The sequence below is a fragment of the Odocoileus virginianus genome, chromosome 6 (genome assembly GCF_023699985.2).
Source record: "Odocoileus virginianus isolate 20LAN1187 ecotype Illinois chromosome 6, Ovbor_1.2, whole genome shotgun sequence".
Lineage (NCBI taxonomy): Eukaryota > Metazoa > Chordata > Mammalia > Artiodactyla > Cervidae > Odocoileus > Odocoileus virginianus.
This window is the reverse complement of record NC_069679.1, coordinates 16,069,552-16,082,582: the sequence shown is the minus strand read 5'-3', so window position 1 is coordinate 16,082,582 and position 13,031 is coordinate 16,069,552. Positions and strand designations below refer to the sequence as shown.

At 40.7% G+C, this 13,031-nt stretch overlaps 1 protein-coding gene across 3 annotated transcripts in view; it reads left to right on the top strand.

Annotated features, from left to right (window-relative positions):
- Positions 1 to 13,031, top strand: part of RPGRIP1 (RPGR interacting protein 1) — a 57,452-nt gene that overhangs the window by 28,071 nt on the left and 16,350 nt on the right. For 2 of the 3 annotated variants that reach the window (XM_020893331.2, XM_070468891.1), the window contains 3 exons: positions 913 to 1,091; positions 1,700 to 1,903; positions 2,418 to 2,553. In XM_020893331.2, the coding sequence (XP_020748990.2) occupies positions 913 to 1,091; positions 1,700 to 1,903; positions 2,418 to 2,553 (519 nt within the window). The remainder of the gene's footprint in view (positions 1 to 912; positions 1,092 to 1,699; positions 1,904 to 2,417; positions 2,554 to 13,031) is intronic. The other variant, XM_070468892.1, reaches the window with a different exon arrangement.

The window sequence follows — 13,031 nt, the reverse complement described above, 5'->3', positions numbered from 1 at the left end:
TTATTTCTTGGCACGTGGCTAGATATCAGATTTTAAGTTGTGTCTGTAACATTTCACTGTAATTCTCTTGGTGCTTTTAAATATTAAATCCAAATGAGTTTTCCATGCTACACCATGACAAATTTCTTGGATTCTCCCCCAGCCCCAGTATGAAGCTGAACTTCATGCTACCTTATCCTACATTCATACCCAAGGTTGTGAAGGTTGTACAAGAAGGGTCAACTCTCTGATTACAGTCTGTGCTCTCATTAGGAAGTGTGGATGGTTATAGCTAGTACTGACCATATTAATAAAGCTTTGTTCCAGGAAGTATGTGAGGCCTCCCTTCTCCCAATACCCCGAGTGCTTAAAAAGCATAAGAAAAGAAGGTGACTCTTCTGTTCACAACTCATCCTTTGCCAAAGAGAGGCAATATGAGCCATCTGTTAAATTAATCAGTGTTACAAAGCAGAAGTCTGACATTCAGAAAAAAACCATTTTGCTTAAGTCTTCTTGGGTTTTGTTATTTCAGAAATAGGGGCCATGGGTGTAGATAATGGTTTTCTTAGTATGCCTAAGATGTAGAAACTGTTTGGTAATAGTAGAATGTGCTTTTGTTTACTGATTGGGTGACTGACGACAAGCAAGCTGTATCTCTCCATACATCTTTGACTATCCCTTCCTGAACCTGGAGGTACCAATCTTTCCCAATAAATATTTTGAGTAGCAGAAGTAAATATTCTGAGTGATTATGGATATTCACTGATATTTTATGTTGCTTCTGAGTGTATTGTCATCATGGTTATTTGATTGATGTTAATTACAAACAAAATGTGAAATTTAAACTGGGGAAGTCATAGGTAAGGTTGTGATAAATGCTCATGTGCCTACTTTCATGTGATCAGATTTTATTAATGTCTGTGTGTCTCTCAGGTAATTTTAACCTCACTAACCCTGTGGGGGAACCCAATGGATCTGTTCAGGTGCAACTGGATTGGGGGTCTTGCTACCTACCCCCGGAGAGCTTCCCAAAGCCAGAAGCTCAGAGTGAGGAGGACACCAGGGATGCTTTAGAGACGTCAGTAGAAGAAGAGGCTTCCTTTCCTCCCCAGGTAGCAGTTCTCCCCCCAATCCAGTGGGTAAAATTTGATTTGAGGAAGACAGTATTAAAACTGGGGTAAAAGAAATTCCTTGGTGAATGCCATGCGTGTGTGCAAAGTCGCTTCAGTTGTATCTGACTCTGCGACCCTTGGGCTGTAGCCCTCCAGGCTCCTCTGACCATGGGATTCTCCAGGCAAGCATACTGAAGTGGGTTGCTGTGCCCTCCTCCAGGGGATCTTACGGACCCAGGGATCGAACCGGCGGTTCTTATGGCTCCTGCATTGGCAGGCGGGTTCTTTACCACTAGCACCACCTGAGAAGCCCGTAAATGTCATGTTCTGCAGATTTAATCTGCAGCATTCATAATGCCATAAGGCTATGGATGGAACAAAATCCTGGGTTCTATTGTAGGGAGGGAAGAGATGGCATATCTCCACTCCATGGCAAGAGATAAATGAAGTCTAAAATCCTGGGTTCTATTGTAGGGAGGGAAGAGATGGCATATCTCCGCTCCATGGCAAGAGATAAATGAAGTCTAATACTGGCTCACAAATCTCTTTCTTGATTATCATGGCTTTTAAACTCATCTTGTACATCTGTCTCTGATCCTTCTATTTAGGACCAGGTGGTATCTCTTGATATTCCCACTGAAGCTGGCCAGTATCAAGCTAAAAGAAAACCTCCTCAGGTGGGAGAAAGGAAGGAAAGGGAACACCAGGTTGCAGGCTACTCAAGAAGAAAACATGGCAGAAAAACAGGCATCCAAGGAAAAAACAGAATGGAGTATCTTAGTCATAACCTCTTAAATGGAAATACACTACAGGTAAGGCCTTAGAAACCCCGAAGATCGAAAGTATGTGTTGTAGTGTCCCCAAGTATATTACTCTCAGAGGTAGAAGCAGAAGCAGGCACACAAGATAAGTGATAATCACGGCTTTTTGGGGTGAGCATGTATTTCCACAAACATAAGTAGTTTAATAAACCTCTGGAGTGTTCAGTTCTTTTCAGTGTAATTTAACAGATTATACACTCTGCAGTTTATGCTTAGAGATATAGTACCACAGTCCTAACTAGGTCACTTCAACTGTAACCAAAATAAACTAAAAGACAACTATTTATTAAACACCTATGTGTTTGATTCTACCTCTTCTTCATAGGAAACTGAATTAAAGTTACTATGTGGTCTGAAATATATATACACGTACATATATGAGGTTCTAAATATATATTACTGATTATATACACTTATTTATATTGTATTATAATTATGCAATATTAAACATTAGATTATTATAATTATACAGTATACTTATTTACAATTATAATTGTATCTGAAGCAGGTGAAGTACGTTGAATGGAAATTCTCAGGGCTTAAGATCTCCACAGATCATGGTTTAAAAAGTCAGCAAAAGGAAGAGGAAATGACATCATCCTATTCACAGATACTGAAGGAAACCCCACATCCTGTGAATGGTATTGTCTTTTTAAAATATGATTTTCCTTTGTAATCTTTGGATTATTTTATAAAGCTGGTTATTTACTTTCTTCTTTCATCTTCATTGCTAAACTTTTCATGATAGTTTTGGAGACCCTAGGCTCAGCACACAGTTACAAGTGTGCTGGTTAGGCCAGCCAAGCAGTCACTCTCAAAGAAAGTAGCTGTCTATATATTTAAAGCTAGCTAGCCAGTTTAACTGGCTTCCCAGGTGGCTCAGTGACAAAGAATCCACCTGCCAAGTAGGAGACGTGGGTACACTCCCTGGAAAAGGAAATGGTAACCTGCTCCAGTTTGCTTGCCTGGGAAATCCCATGGACTACAGTCCATGGGGTCACAAAAGAGTTGGACATAACTTAGAGACTAAACAACAACAGCAAGCCAGTTTAGCTAACTAGCAAGTATAAAACGTTAACTCACTCGACTTTGTAAATTATGGTTACAAAGAAATAGGAGAAGGGTGATCGGTTCATTTGTGATTTAAATCCAAATTTCTTTTAAAATAAAGCAAGGCTTTTGGGTTACACAGAAAAGAAGGTTATGATTTCAGGTTATAATTATGCAAACTAGGTAATTCAGACCAACTTTCCATTTGATGATACCTGAAAAGTCAAAGTTAATATATTTTTTCAGACTTCCCTGTTGGCCCAGTGTTTAGGAATCTGCCTGCCAGTGCAAGGGACATGGGTTCAATCCCTGTTTCAGGAAGATTCCACATGCTATGGGGCAACCAAGCCCATGTAGCACAACTGCTGAAGCCCGAGTACCCTCGAGCCCTTGCTCTGCAACGAGACAAGCCACTGCACTGAGAAGCCCACGCTCTCACAACTAGAGAATAGCTCCCACTCACCACAGCTAGAGAAAGCCCACATGCAGCAACGAAGATCCAGCAACCGCCAAAAACTATAAATAAATTTTTTAAAAACATAAAAAGTTGAAGTTAATATATTTTTTAAAAATTTTAATGTTTCTTAAAAGCATTAAAGGGCCAATAGTTAGGGAGGGAGGAATCACTTAGCCTTGATCAGGGAGATGATTGGAGCTCAGAGAGGTGAGCTGGAATTAATACTCCAGCCCTGAGACATTGCTGGTCTGGAGGAAGCAGTGGAGAGACAGAACTGTGCTTTTGGTGGACTTTTGGGGTGGAGAAACAGGATACAGTCTGAATCTCATTTCTGTCCAGCATAGGCACGTGTCTTCTCAGAGCAGAATTCCCCATTCTGGTCTTGCACCCTGATGGCAGCACTTTCTGAGTCTTTTATCCTCTGAAAGGCAGGACTATGCTTTGCGTACTTTTAGGCTAGAGAGGCAAGAGCTGACCTGAAGGCCACCAAACGCTGGAGTTATCAGACACAACCTTCATAACAACTATGCTTACTACCTTCATGAAGATGAACGATGAACATTAAAATTTTAGTAAGGACCTAGGACTGTGAAAATTGATATTTTAAACTTTTTAACAGTTTTAAAATAATTTCAAACTAATATAAGAGCTCCATGAATAAGACAAAAAAGTTCACATAAATCCCTTTGTGCAAATTCACCAGCTTTTAACCCTTCTTCACATTTTGCTTTATCAGTTTTTTCTTGGAGCAGTTTAGAATAATCTGCAAACATCATGTCCCTTTACTGCTATATATTTCAGCTAGAAAAAGGATGTTATATAACCAGAGTACAATGATCAAGTTTACAAGCTTGACAGGGGTGCGTTATTACCGAATATCCAGTCCATTTGTCAGTTGTCTCAATAATGTTCATTATAGCAGGCTGCCCTCCCTTCCCCCCTTTAATCTGAGATCTTACATTGCATTCAGTGATGTCTCCTTAGTATCCCTTAATCTGAAACAACCTCTTTCCTTTGTCTTTCATGATACTGACATTTTTTAAGTGTATAGGTGAGCTGTTCTGTGGAGTATGCCTTAATTTGGATTTGTCTGAAGTTCCTTTATTAGATTCAGGTTATGAATTTTTTTTTACGGCGATACCACAGAAGTGATATTCTATCCTTTTCCCTGCATCACGTTAGAAGGTCGGTGATGTCAGTTTGTGCCATTATTGGTGATGTTAACTTTGATCACTTGGCTAAGAAAGCATTTTGTCACATGTTTTCATCATAAAGTTATCATTTCCTCCTTGGTAGTTACTAAGTAATCCATGAGAAGGTATTTTGAGTCCATATAAATATTCATCAGATTTCACCTGATAATTTTGGCATTCATTTATGTGGATTTTTTTGCCTGAATCAAATTACAAGATGTTTGCAAAATATATTGCAAATTTGAAAATGAATCAATAGAAATGATAGAAGAGCTAAATACAGAAATTTATCAGGAAAAGAGATGGGTTGAAAGCAGATTAGAGAGAACTAAAATGAGAATTGGTGAAAATATCCAGAATAAAATGTGACACGACAAGATGGAAAATACTACAGAGGAGAAGAGAGAGAAAGTGAGGTCTAAGCTGTACTTAGGTCTTCCCCAAGAGGTCAGTGGTAAAGTCACCTACAAAGAAGGAGACGCAGATTAAATCCCTGAGTGGGGAAGATCCCCTGGAGGAGGGCAAGGCAACCCACTCCAGTATTCTCGCCTGGCAAATCCCTGAAAGGAGAGCCTGGCAGGCTACAATCCATAGGGTTACAAAGAGACAGGCATGACTGAAGTGACAGCATGCACGCATGCAAGCTGTACTTAAATGGAAAAGAGAAAGAAGGGGGAACAAAGGCAATAAAGTGGGGATGACTTGGAGTTTTCCAGAATTCATAAAAGGTATTAATATTCAATGAAATGAAACTCAAGTAGGATAAGTAAAAATCAAAATCTAAACAGAGTAAGATTGTGGAAAATAAAATCAAAGAGAAAATACCAAAAGAATCCATTTAAAAAAAAAACAGTCATGGGTGCACTGTTGGTAAGGACAATAACATCAAGAATGACAACCATAGTCCCGCTTCTTATATTTGCTTTTATATTTAGGTGCTCCTATTTGTATTTAGGTGCATAAAGTGAAAGGAAAGTGAGGTCTCTCAGTCGTATCCGACTCTTTGCGACCCCGTGGACTGTAGCCTACAAGGTTCCTCCATCCATGGAATTTTCCAGGCAAGAGTACTGGAGTGGGTTGCCATTTCCTTCTCTAGGGGATCTTCCCGACCCAGGGATTGAACCCGGGTCTACCGCATTGCAGACAGACACTTTACCATCTGAGCCACATATCATTACAATTGTTATATCTTCTTGGATTGATCACTTAATCATTATGTAGTTAATCTTTGTCTCTTGTAACAGTCCTTATTTTAAAATTTATTTTGTCTTATGTGAGTATTGCTACTCCAACTTTCTTTTCTTTGTTTTAATATTTATTTATTTGGCTGCAGTGGATCTCAGTTGTAGCATGCAGGATCTTTAGTTGCAGCATGCGAACTCTTAGTTTCAACATATAGGATTTAGGTCCCTGACTAGATGGAAGTCAGGCCTCTGCATTGGGAGCACAGAGTCTTAACCACTGGACCACCAGGGAAGTCCCAACTCCAGCTTTCGTTTGATTTCCATTTCCATGGAATACTTTTTTCCATTCTGATGGAAAGACATTAGAATGGAAAGACACATACCATTCCAATCTGTATGTGTGTCTCTAGATCTGAAGTGGGTCTCTTGTAGGCAGCATATATATATGGGTCTTATTTTTGTATACATTCAGTCTTTTGGTTGGAGGCTTCAATCTATTTACTTTTTAAGTAATTGATTTGTAGTTATTGCTATTTTGTTCATTACTTGGGGGTTGTTTTAGAGCCTTTTTTTCTTTTTTTTGTTCTCTTCTTGTGATTGAATTAATATATTTAGTGTTATGTTTGGATTTCTTTTTCTTTCTTGTGCTTCTATCTATTATAGATTTCTGATTTGTGGTTACAGTGAGGTTTTTGTATAGCAATGTGTGTGTGTGTGTGTGTGTGTGTGTGTGTGTGTGTTATTGTTTTAAGTTGCTCATCTCTTAATTTCAAATGTATTTGTTCTCTCCTCCTCTTACAATTACTGTTTTAGATATCATATTTTACATCAAATTGTTTTATATATCCCTTAACTGCCTCGTTGTTCAGTTGCTAAGTTGTGTCTGACTCTCTGCAACCCCATGGACTGCAACCCCAAGCACACCAGGCTTCTCTGTCCTTCACTATCTCCTGGAGTTTGCTCAAACTCATGTCCATTGAGTTGGTGATGCCATTCAATCATCTCATCCTTGTTCACCCTCTTCTCCTCCTGCCCTCAATCTTTCCCAGCATTGGGGTCTTTTCCAATGAATCTTGATTTCCTTTAGGTTTGGCTCGTTTGATCTCCTTGCTGTGCAAGGGGCTCTCAGGAGTCTTCTCCAGCACCAGAGTTAGAAAGCACCAATTCTTCGGTGCTCAGCCTTCTTTATGGCCCAACTCTCACATCCATACATGACTACTGGAAAAATCATAGATTTGATTAGACAGACCTTTGTTGGCAAAGTGATGTCTCTGCTTTTTAATATGCTGTCTAGGTTTGTCATAGGTTTTCTTCCAAGGAGCAAGTGTCTTTTAATTTCATGGCTGCAGTCACCACCTGCAATGATTTTGGAGGCCAAGAAAATAAAATCTGCCATTGTTTCTATTTTTTTGCCATCTATTTGCCATGGAGTGATAGGGCCAGATGTCATGATCTTCATTTTTTGAATGTTGTTTTAAACCAGCTTTTTCGATCTCCTCTTTTACCTTCATCAGAAGAGTCTTTAGTTCCTCTTCACTTTCTGCCATTAGGGTGGTGTCATCTGTATATCTGAGGTTGTTGATATTTCTTGTGGCAATTTTAATTCCAGCTTGTGATTCACCCAGCCTGGCATTGCGCATTATGTACTCTGAATGTAAGTTAAATAAGCAGGCTGACAATATCAGTCTCGACGTATTCCTTTCCCAATTGTGGGTATATATGATTTTACTACTTCTGTCTTTTAACCTTCCTACTAGTTTTGTGTATGGATGATTTCCTAACTTTACTGTGTATGTTTTCCTTTACTGATGGATGAGTTTTTCTTTTCATAATTTTCATGTTTCTAGTTGTGGTCTTTTCTTTTTCACTTAAAGAAATTTCTTTAATCTTTCTTGTAAAGCTGGTTTGGTGGCACTGAACTCTTTTAGCTTTGCTAATCTATAAAGCTTTTGATCTTTCCATCAAATCTGAGTGAGAGCCTTGCTGGATAAAACATTCTTGGTTATATGTTTTTCTCATTTGTCACTTTAAATATATCATGTCACTCTCTTCTGGCCTGCAGAGTTTCTGTTGAAAAGTCAGTTGATAGCCTTATGGAACTTCCTTGGTATGTTATTTGTTGCTTTTCTCTTGCTGTTTTTATATTCTCTCTTTATCTTAAATTTTTTCTCATTTTAATTACTCTGTATCTTGGTGTGTTTCTCTTTGGGTTCATCCTATGTAGAACTCTTTATGTTTCCGATGTTGGGTGGTTATATGCTTTCCCAAGCTAGGGAAATTTTCAGCTGTTGTTATTTCAGATATGTTCTCTGCCCCTTTGTCAGGCTCTTCTTCTGAAAGTGAAAGTCCCTAACCCTATACAGTCCATGGAATTCTCCAGGCCAGAATACTGGAGTGGGTAGCCTTTCCCTTCTCCAGGGGATCTTCCCAACCCAGGGATCGAACTGAGGTCGCCCACTCTTCTTCTGGGACTCCTATAAGGCAAATATTAGTGTGCTTGGCATTGTCCCAGAAGTCTCTATAAATGTCCTTATTTCTTTTCAATGTTTTTTCTTGTTTCTGTTCAGTATCGGTGATTTCCACTACTGGAGCTCACTGATCCATTCCTAGGTATCATTTAGTCTACTGTTTATCCTTCTAGTATATTTTTCATTTCAGTCATTGTAGTCTTCATCTCTGAGGGCTGGTTCTTTACGTAAATTCTCAGTCTACATTCATCCTTCTCCCAAGTTCTTTGATCATCTTTACAAGCACTACCTAGAATTTCTTTTCATGTAGATTGCTGATATCCACTTCACTAACTATATCTTCTGGGGTTTTATCTTGTTCCTGTGTCTGAAACATGTTCCGCTGTTGCCTCATTTTACCCATGTTGCTCTATCATATAGGTTGGCTATTCTCTATTTCCCGACCCTGGAGAAATGGCCTTTTGCAGTAGATATTGTATGCATCCCAGCAGCACACTCCCCTCTTGTCACTCAAGTCACATGCTCTAGGGGTTCCCCCTATGAGGGCTGCGTGAGTCCTTCTATTGTGGTGGGCTGACCATGTGGGCAGTCTGGTGAGCTTGTTTGGCTCCTGGTCCACCTGCTTGCCCGGCCCTGCCTTTTGTGGAGGCTGCTGGCACCAGTTGGCAAGACTGAGTCCCAAGGCGGCTGATTGTGAAACCCCAGAGGTCTTCAGGGCTACAGCTGGGCATAATCAGGGTCCATAAGACTCCAGGACTATAACTTACTCACTGGTGGGTGAAGTCAGGCTCTGGTGTTAGTGCCAGCCTATGGGCTGGCAGAGCCAGGTCCTGGAGTCTTGTTGCAGGGCTTGGGTGTCCCAGAGCTGGTGTTAGATCACTGGTGGAGGGGGCCAGTTTCTGACACAGTTGTGTGTGGGGTCCTGGGTGTCCCAAAGCTCGTGTTGACCTGCAAGTGGGCATGGCCGGGGCCAAGTCAGTCCCAGGTCCGGGTTGGGCCTACTGAGTGACTCTGGTTTGCTTGTGTGTGATGTCTGCCCCCTCGTGGGTAAGGCTGGTCCGGAGGCTAGAGCAGGCTCTCCGGAGGGGTGGGCCATGTCCAGAGTTGACTGTGGGCTCACGGAGTCTTGAGTCAGCCTGTCTGCTAATGGGTGGGGCTGTTTCCCCACCCAGTTAGTTGCTTGGCCTGAGGCGTCCCAGCACTGGCACCTGCAGGCCATTGGGCAAGCGTAGGGCTGGGTCCTGAGGCTACTAAGTAGAGGAAGGATTCCACAGTAATGCTTGCCAGCAGCAGTGTCTAGGTGGTAGAAGGAGCTGCCCAAAATGGCTGCTGTCGGTTTCCATGTCCCCAAGGTGAGCTGCACTTACCTTCTGTCTCTCTAGGAGATTCTTCAAGATCAGCAGGTAGGATTCCTATTAAGCTCCTCTCAATTTATTGCTTCCTCCATGAGTCCTCCAGCATATGAGATTTTGTGTGTACACTTTAAAATGAAGTCTGTATTTCCCAGCCCCCTGGGATTCCTGAAAGCAAACTTGTCTGGCCTTCAAAGTCAGATGCTCTGGGGGTGCATCTTTCCAGTGCAGGTCCCCCAGGCTGAGGAACCAATGTGTGGTTCAGATCTCCATCTCCTCTGGGAGAACCTCTGCAGCTGTAATTACTCCCTAGTTTGGAGGTCACCCACCAGAGGGTATGGGACTTGACTGTATCACAAGTCTACCCCCTACACACCTTGTTGTGGTTCCTTCTTTATAGCTTTAATTGGAATTTCTTCTTAGAAGGTTCTGTTTTTTTCCCCTGATAGTTGTTCTGCCAAAAGTTGTGATTTTGGTGTGTTAGTGAGAGGAGAGGAACTCAGGGTCTTTCTGTTTTACCATCTTGGTTGATCTCCCACAGTGGTTTTTTTCAAAGATTCACACAGAAACTTGAGTACAGTAATTCCTATGTAATTCAGCCCCAGATTCAAATGTTTTAGGCTTGATTTTTATTAGAGAAGCTTTGAGAAATGATTGCAAACATCCCTGGTTATATTGCAGCACTGTAGCCCCAGGATCTAGGGTTTACACTGGGGGTAACTCAAGCCCTCACACACAGAAGGTTCATCCTGGCATCCATGAGGACTTTCTCACCAAGAGCAATGTGTCGGCCTCTGACTGAGGATCAAAGCAGAAGGGAGATCCTTGCAATAGGTTTTTTTAAGGTAATAATTTTCCAGTGTCATCTTCTGGATAAAGCACTTTAGGTGTCTCAAAGTTACAGCAACTTGACACTTTCGCCCAGAAGCTCATTTTCTGTGAGGTTCAGGAATGCCAGTGAGTGCTTGGTTTCAAGGGGAGGAGGAAAGATGAACTCATTAATGAATGTTGACAGAACAAGATACCAGCATGAGACAGTACAGATTGCACTTTGGGTGTCTCAAGGCCTCACACAATGGGGAAAGCACATCATTTTGGTCATTTCCTTTGAAGGCCAGATGTGTTGCCTTCTTATGCGTTGCCACTTATAGCTACCAAAAGTGAGGCAGAAGTTTCAATAGGCATCAGCTGAGGAAATAACTTTGAGAATCAGTTTCTGCACATGACTGGTAAAAGAGCCTAATTTCTCATAAAGAATCCTCACCGATGAAGTACTAAGAAATCTCTGATGTCCAGAAATACTAGATTCTTGTTTAAGCCAAACATGGAACAAAGATCCATCCAGACAGGAAGCAATTATTGATCATTCTTGGACTCTCAATATCTGGTTTTGATACATTTTCATTCTCCAGAAATATTCCCTTTTGTAACTGTAGCAAACCTTTCTGAAAGATTTGACAGTGCTTGAGGCAGAACAATTTAAGTTCATAATATCTTTTTTATTTTTCACTTATTGGGATATCTCCTTATCATAGACCATTGCATGCTTCAAAGGCTGCTCTTCCTGAGATTTGTAAAGATGGTGCAAAACCAGCTTTGTGTCCATCATTGAGGAAGAGGCTGTACTCTTTTCAGACTATGCTTTGATTTCAGTAAGTCCAAGTGACACTTGGCAGTCAAAAATTGTCTCTGACCTCCTGGCTCTGTTTTGATTAGAGAGACTGAATAAGTATGCTGCTTGGGTCAGTCGGGAGTTCTTTAGTCTTTTTTCCTTGAAAAGTAGCTTATGCACATCCTCCGTGTCCTTCCTGAGTCTACCCCTGTCTTCCTCCTCCTCACTCTCCAAAATGTCGGATACAATGACAGGAAACTGCCAGCTACTGAGGTGGATGAAGAAGTAGCAGCCCTCACAGCCTGTGCCCCTCTGCAGGGTATCCCCATCCAGGAAAGGACAAAGATCAGACTCTTTTGACCAAAACCTCCTGAGGGCTTCTTCGAACATAGATGTCTGCATCCACATGACCTCAGCACTAGGAGAAACAGAGCCTTCATTAGAGCATGGAGGTGTTGCCAGGCACCTGCATGAACTGGTTGCAAAGGAAACACAAGAACAGCAATGTGGTAGTTTGGCAAGCCAGGGCTGGGTCTTTCCTCTTCCTCATCTCAGTTTCAGACAAGTGCAGACAATCCAGCACTCCTGTTTAACATTGTAGTGGAGGTTTTAATTATTGCAATAAGAAAAAAATTATTGCAATAAGGCAAGAAGAAGAAAAGTTGTACAGATGGGAAAGGAAGAAGTAGTGTTACCTTTATTTGCAATCAACATGATCCTCTATTTAGAAAATCATAAGAAACCAATAAAAATTTTTAAACAACTGAAACCAAGAGCACGTGAACAAGGTTGCAGTATATAAATCAATATTTCAAAATTAATTGTATTTCCATATTTTATAAATGAACAATCTTAAATGAAGAGAACAGTTACATTCACACTATCATCTAAACTTTAAAGAGGTTTAGGAATAAGTTTAATGAAAGAAAAATAAGTCCTATATACTGAAATCTACAGAAGTTTTTAAGAGAAGTTAAGGAAAATTCAAATAAATGAGGAAATGTACCATGTTTATGGATTGGACCACACAAAATTATAAAAATGATGCAGTTCTACCCGAATTTTATATAGAAAAGCAAAGAATCTACCCAAAACAATTTAGTAAAAGAAAAAAATTGAAATTTTTGTACTATTTGATTTCAAAGCTCACTATGAAGCTGCAGCAATTCAGACAGTGTTACACTGTCAGTGTTAGCACAAAGATAGATTTATATATCAGTGGAACAGAATTGCTAATCCAGAAATAGATCCTTACGTTTATTGTCAATTGATTTTCCACAGAGGTTTCAAAGTCATTGAGAAGGGAAATCTAATCTTCCCAGTAAATGGCTCTGGGACAGTCTTATCCCCATACAGAAAAAAAGAGAGAGCTTAGACAAGACACCGTAAAACTTCTGTGCTTAGTCGCTCAGTCGTGTCCGACTCTGCGACCCCATGGACTGCAGCCCACCAGGCTCCTCTGTCCATGGGGATTCTCCAGCGAGAATACTGGAGTGGGTTGCCATGCCCTCCTCCAGGGGATCTTCCCAACCCAGGGATCAAACCCAGGTTTCCCACATTGCAGATCGTAGGTAAAACATTCCCTGACCTGACTGGACCATTGGTCCAATTTTATTGGTTTCTTATGATATTCTAAATAGAGGATCATGTTGATTGCAAATAAAGGTAACACTACTTCTTCCTTTCCCATCTGTACAACTTTTCTTCTTCTTGACTTATTGCAATAATTTTTTTCTTATTGCAATAATTAAAACCTCCACTACAATGTTGGTCAGAAAACTGACCATTGTTTTCTTAGGTCAG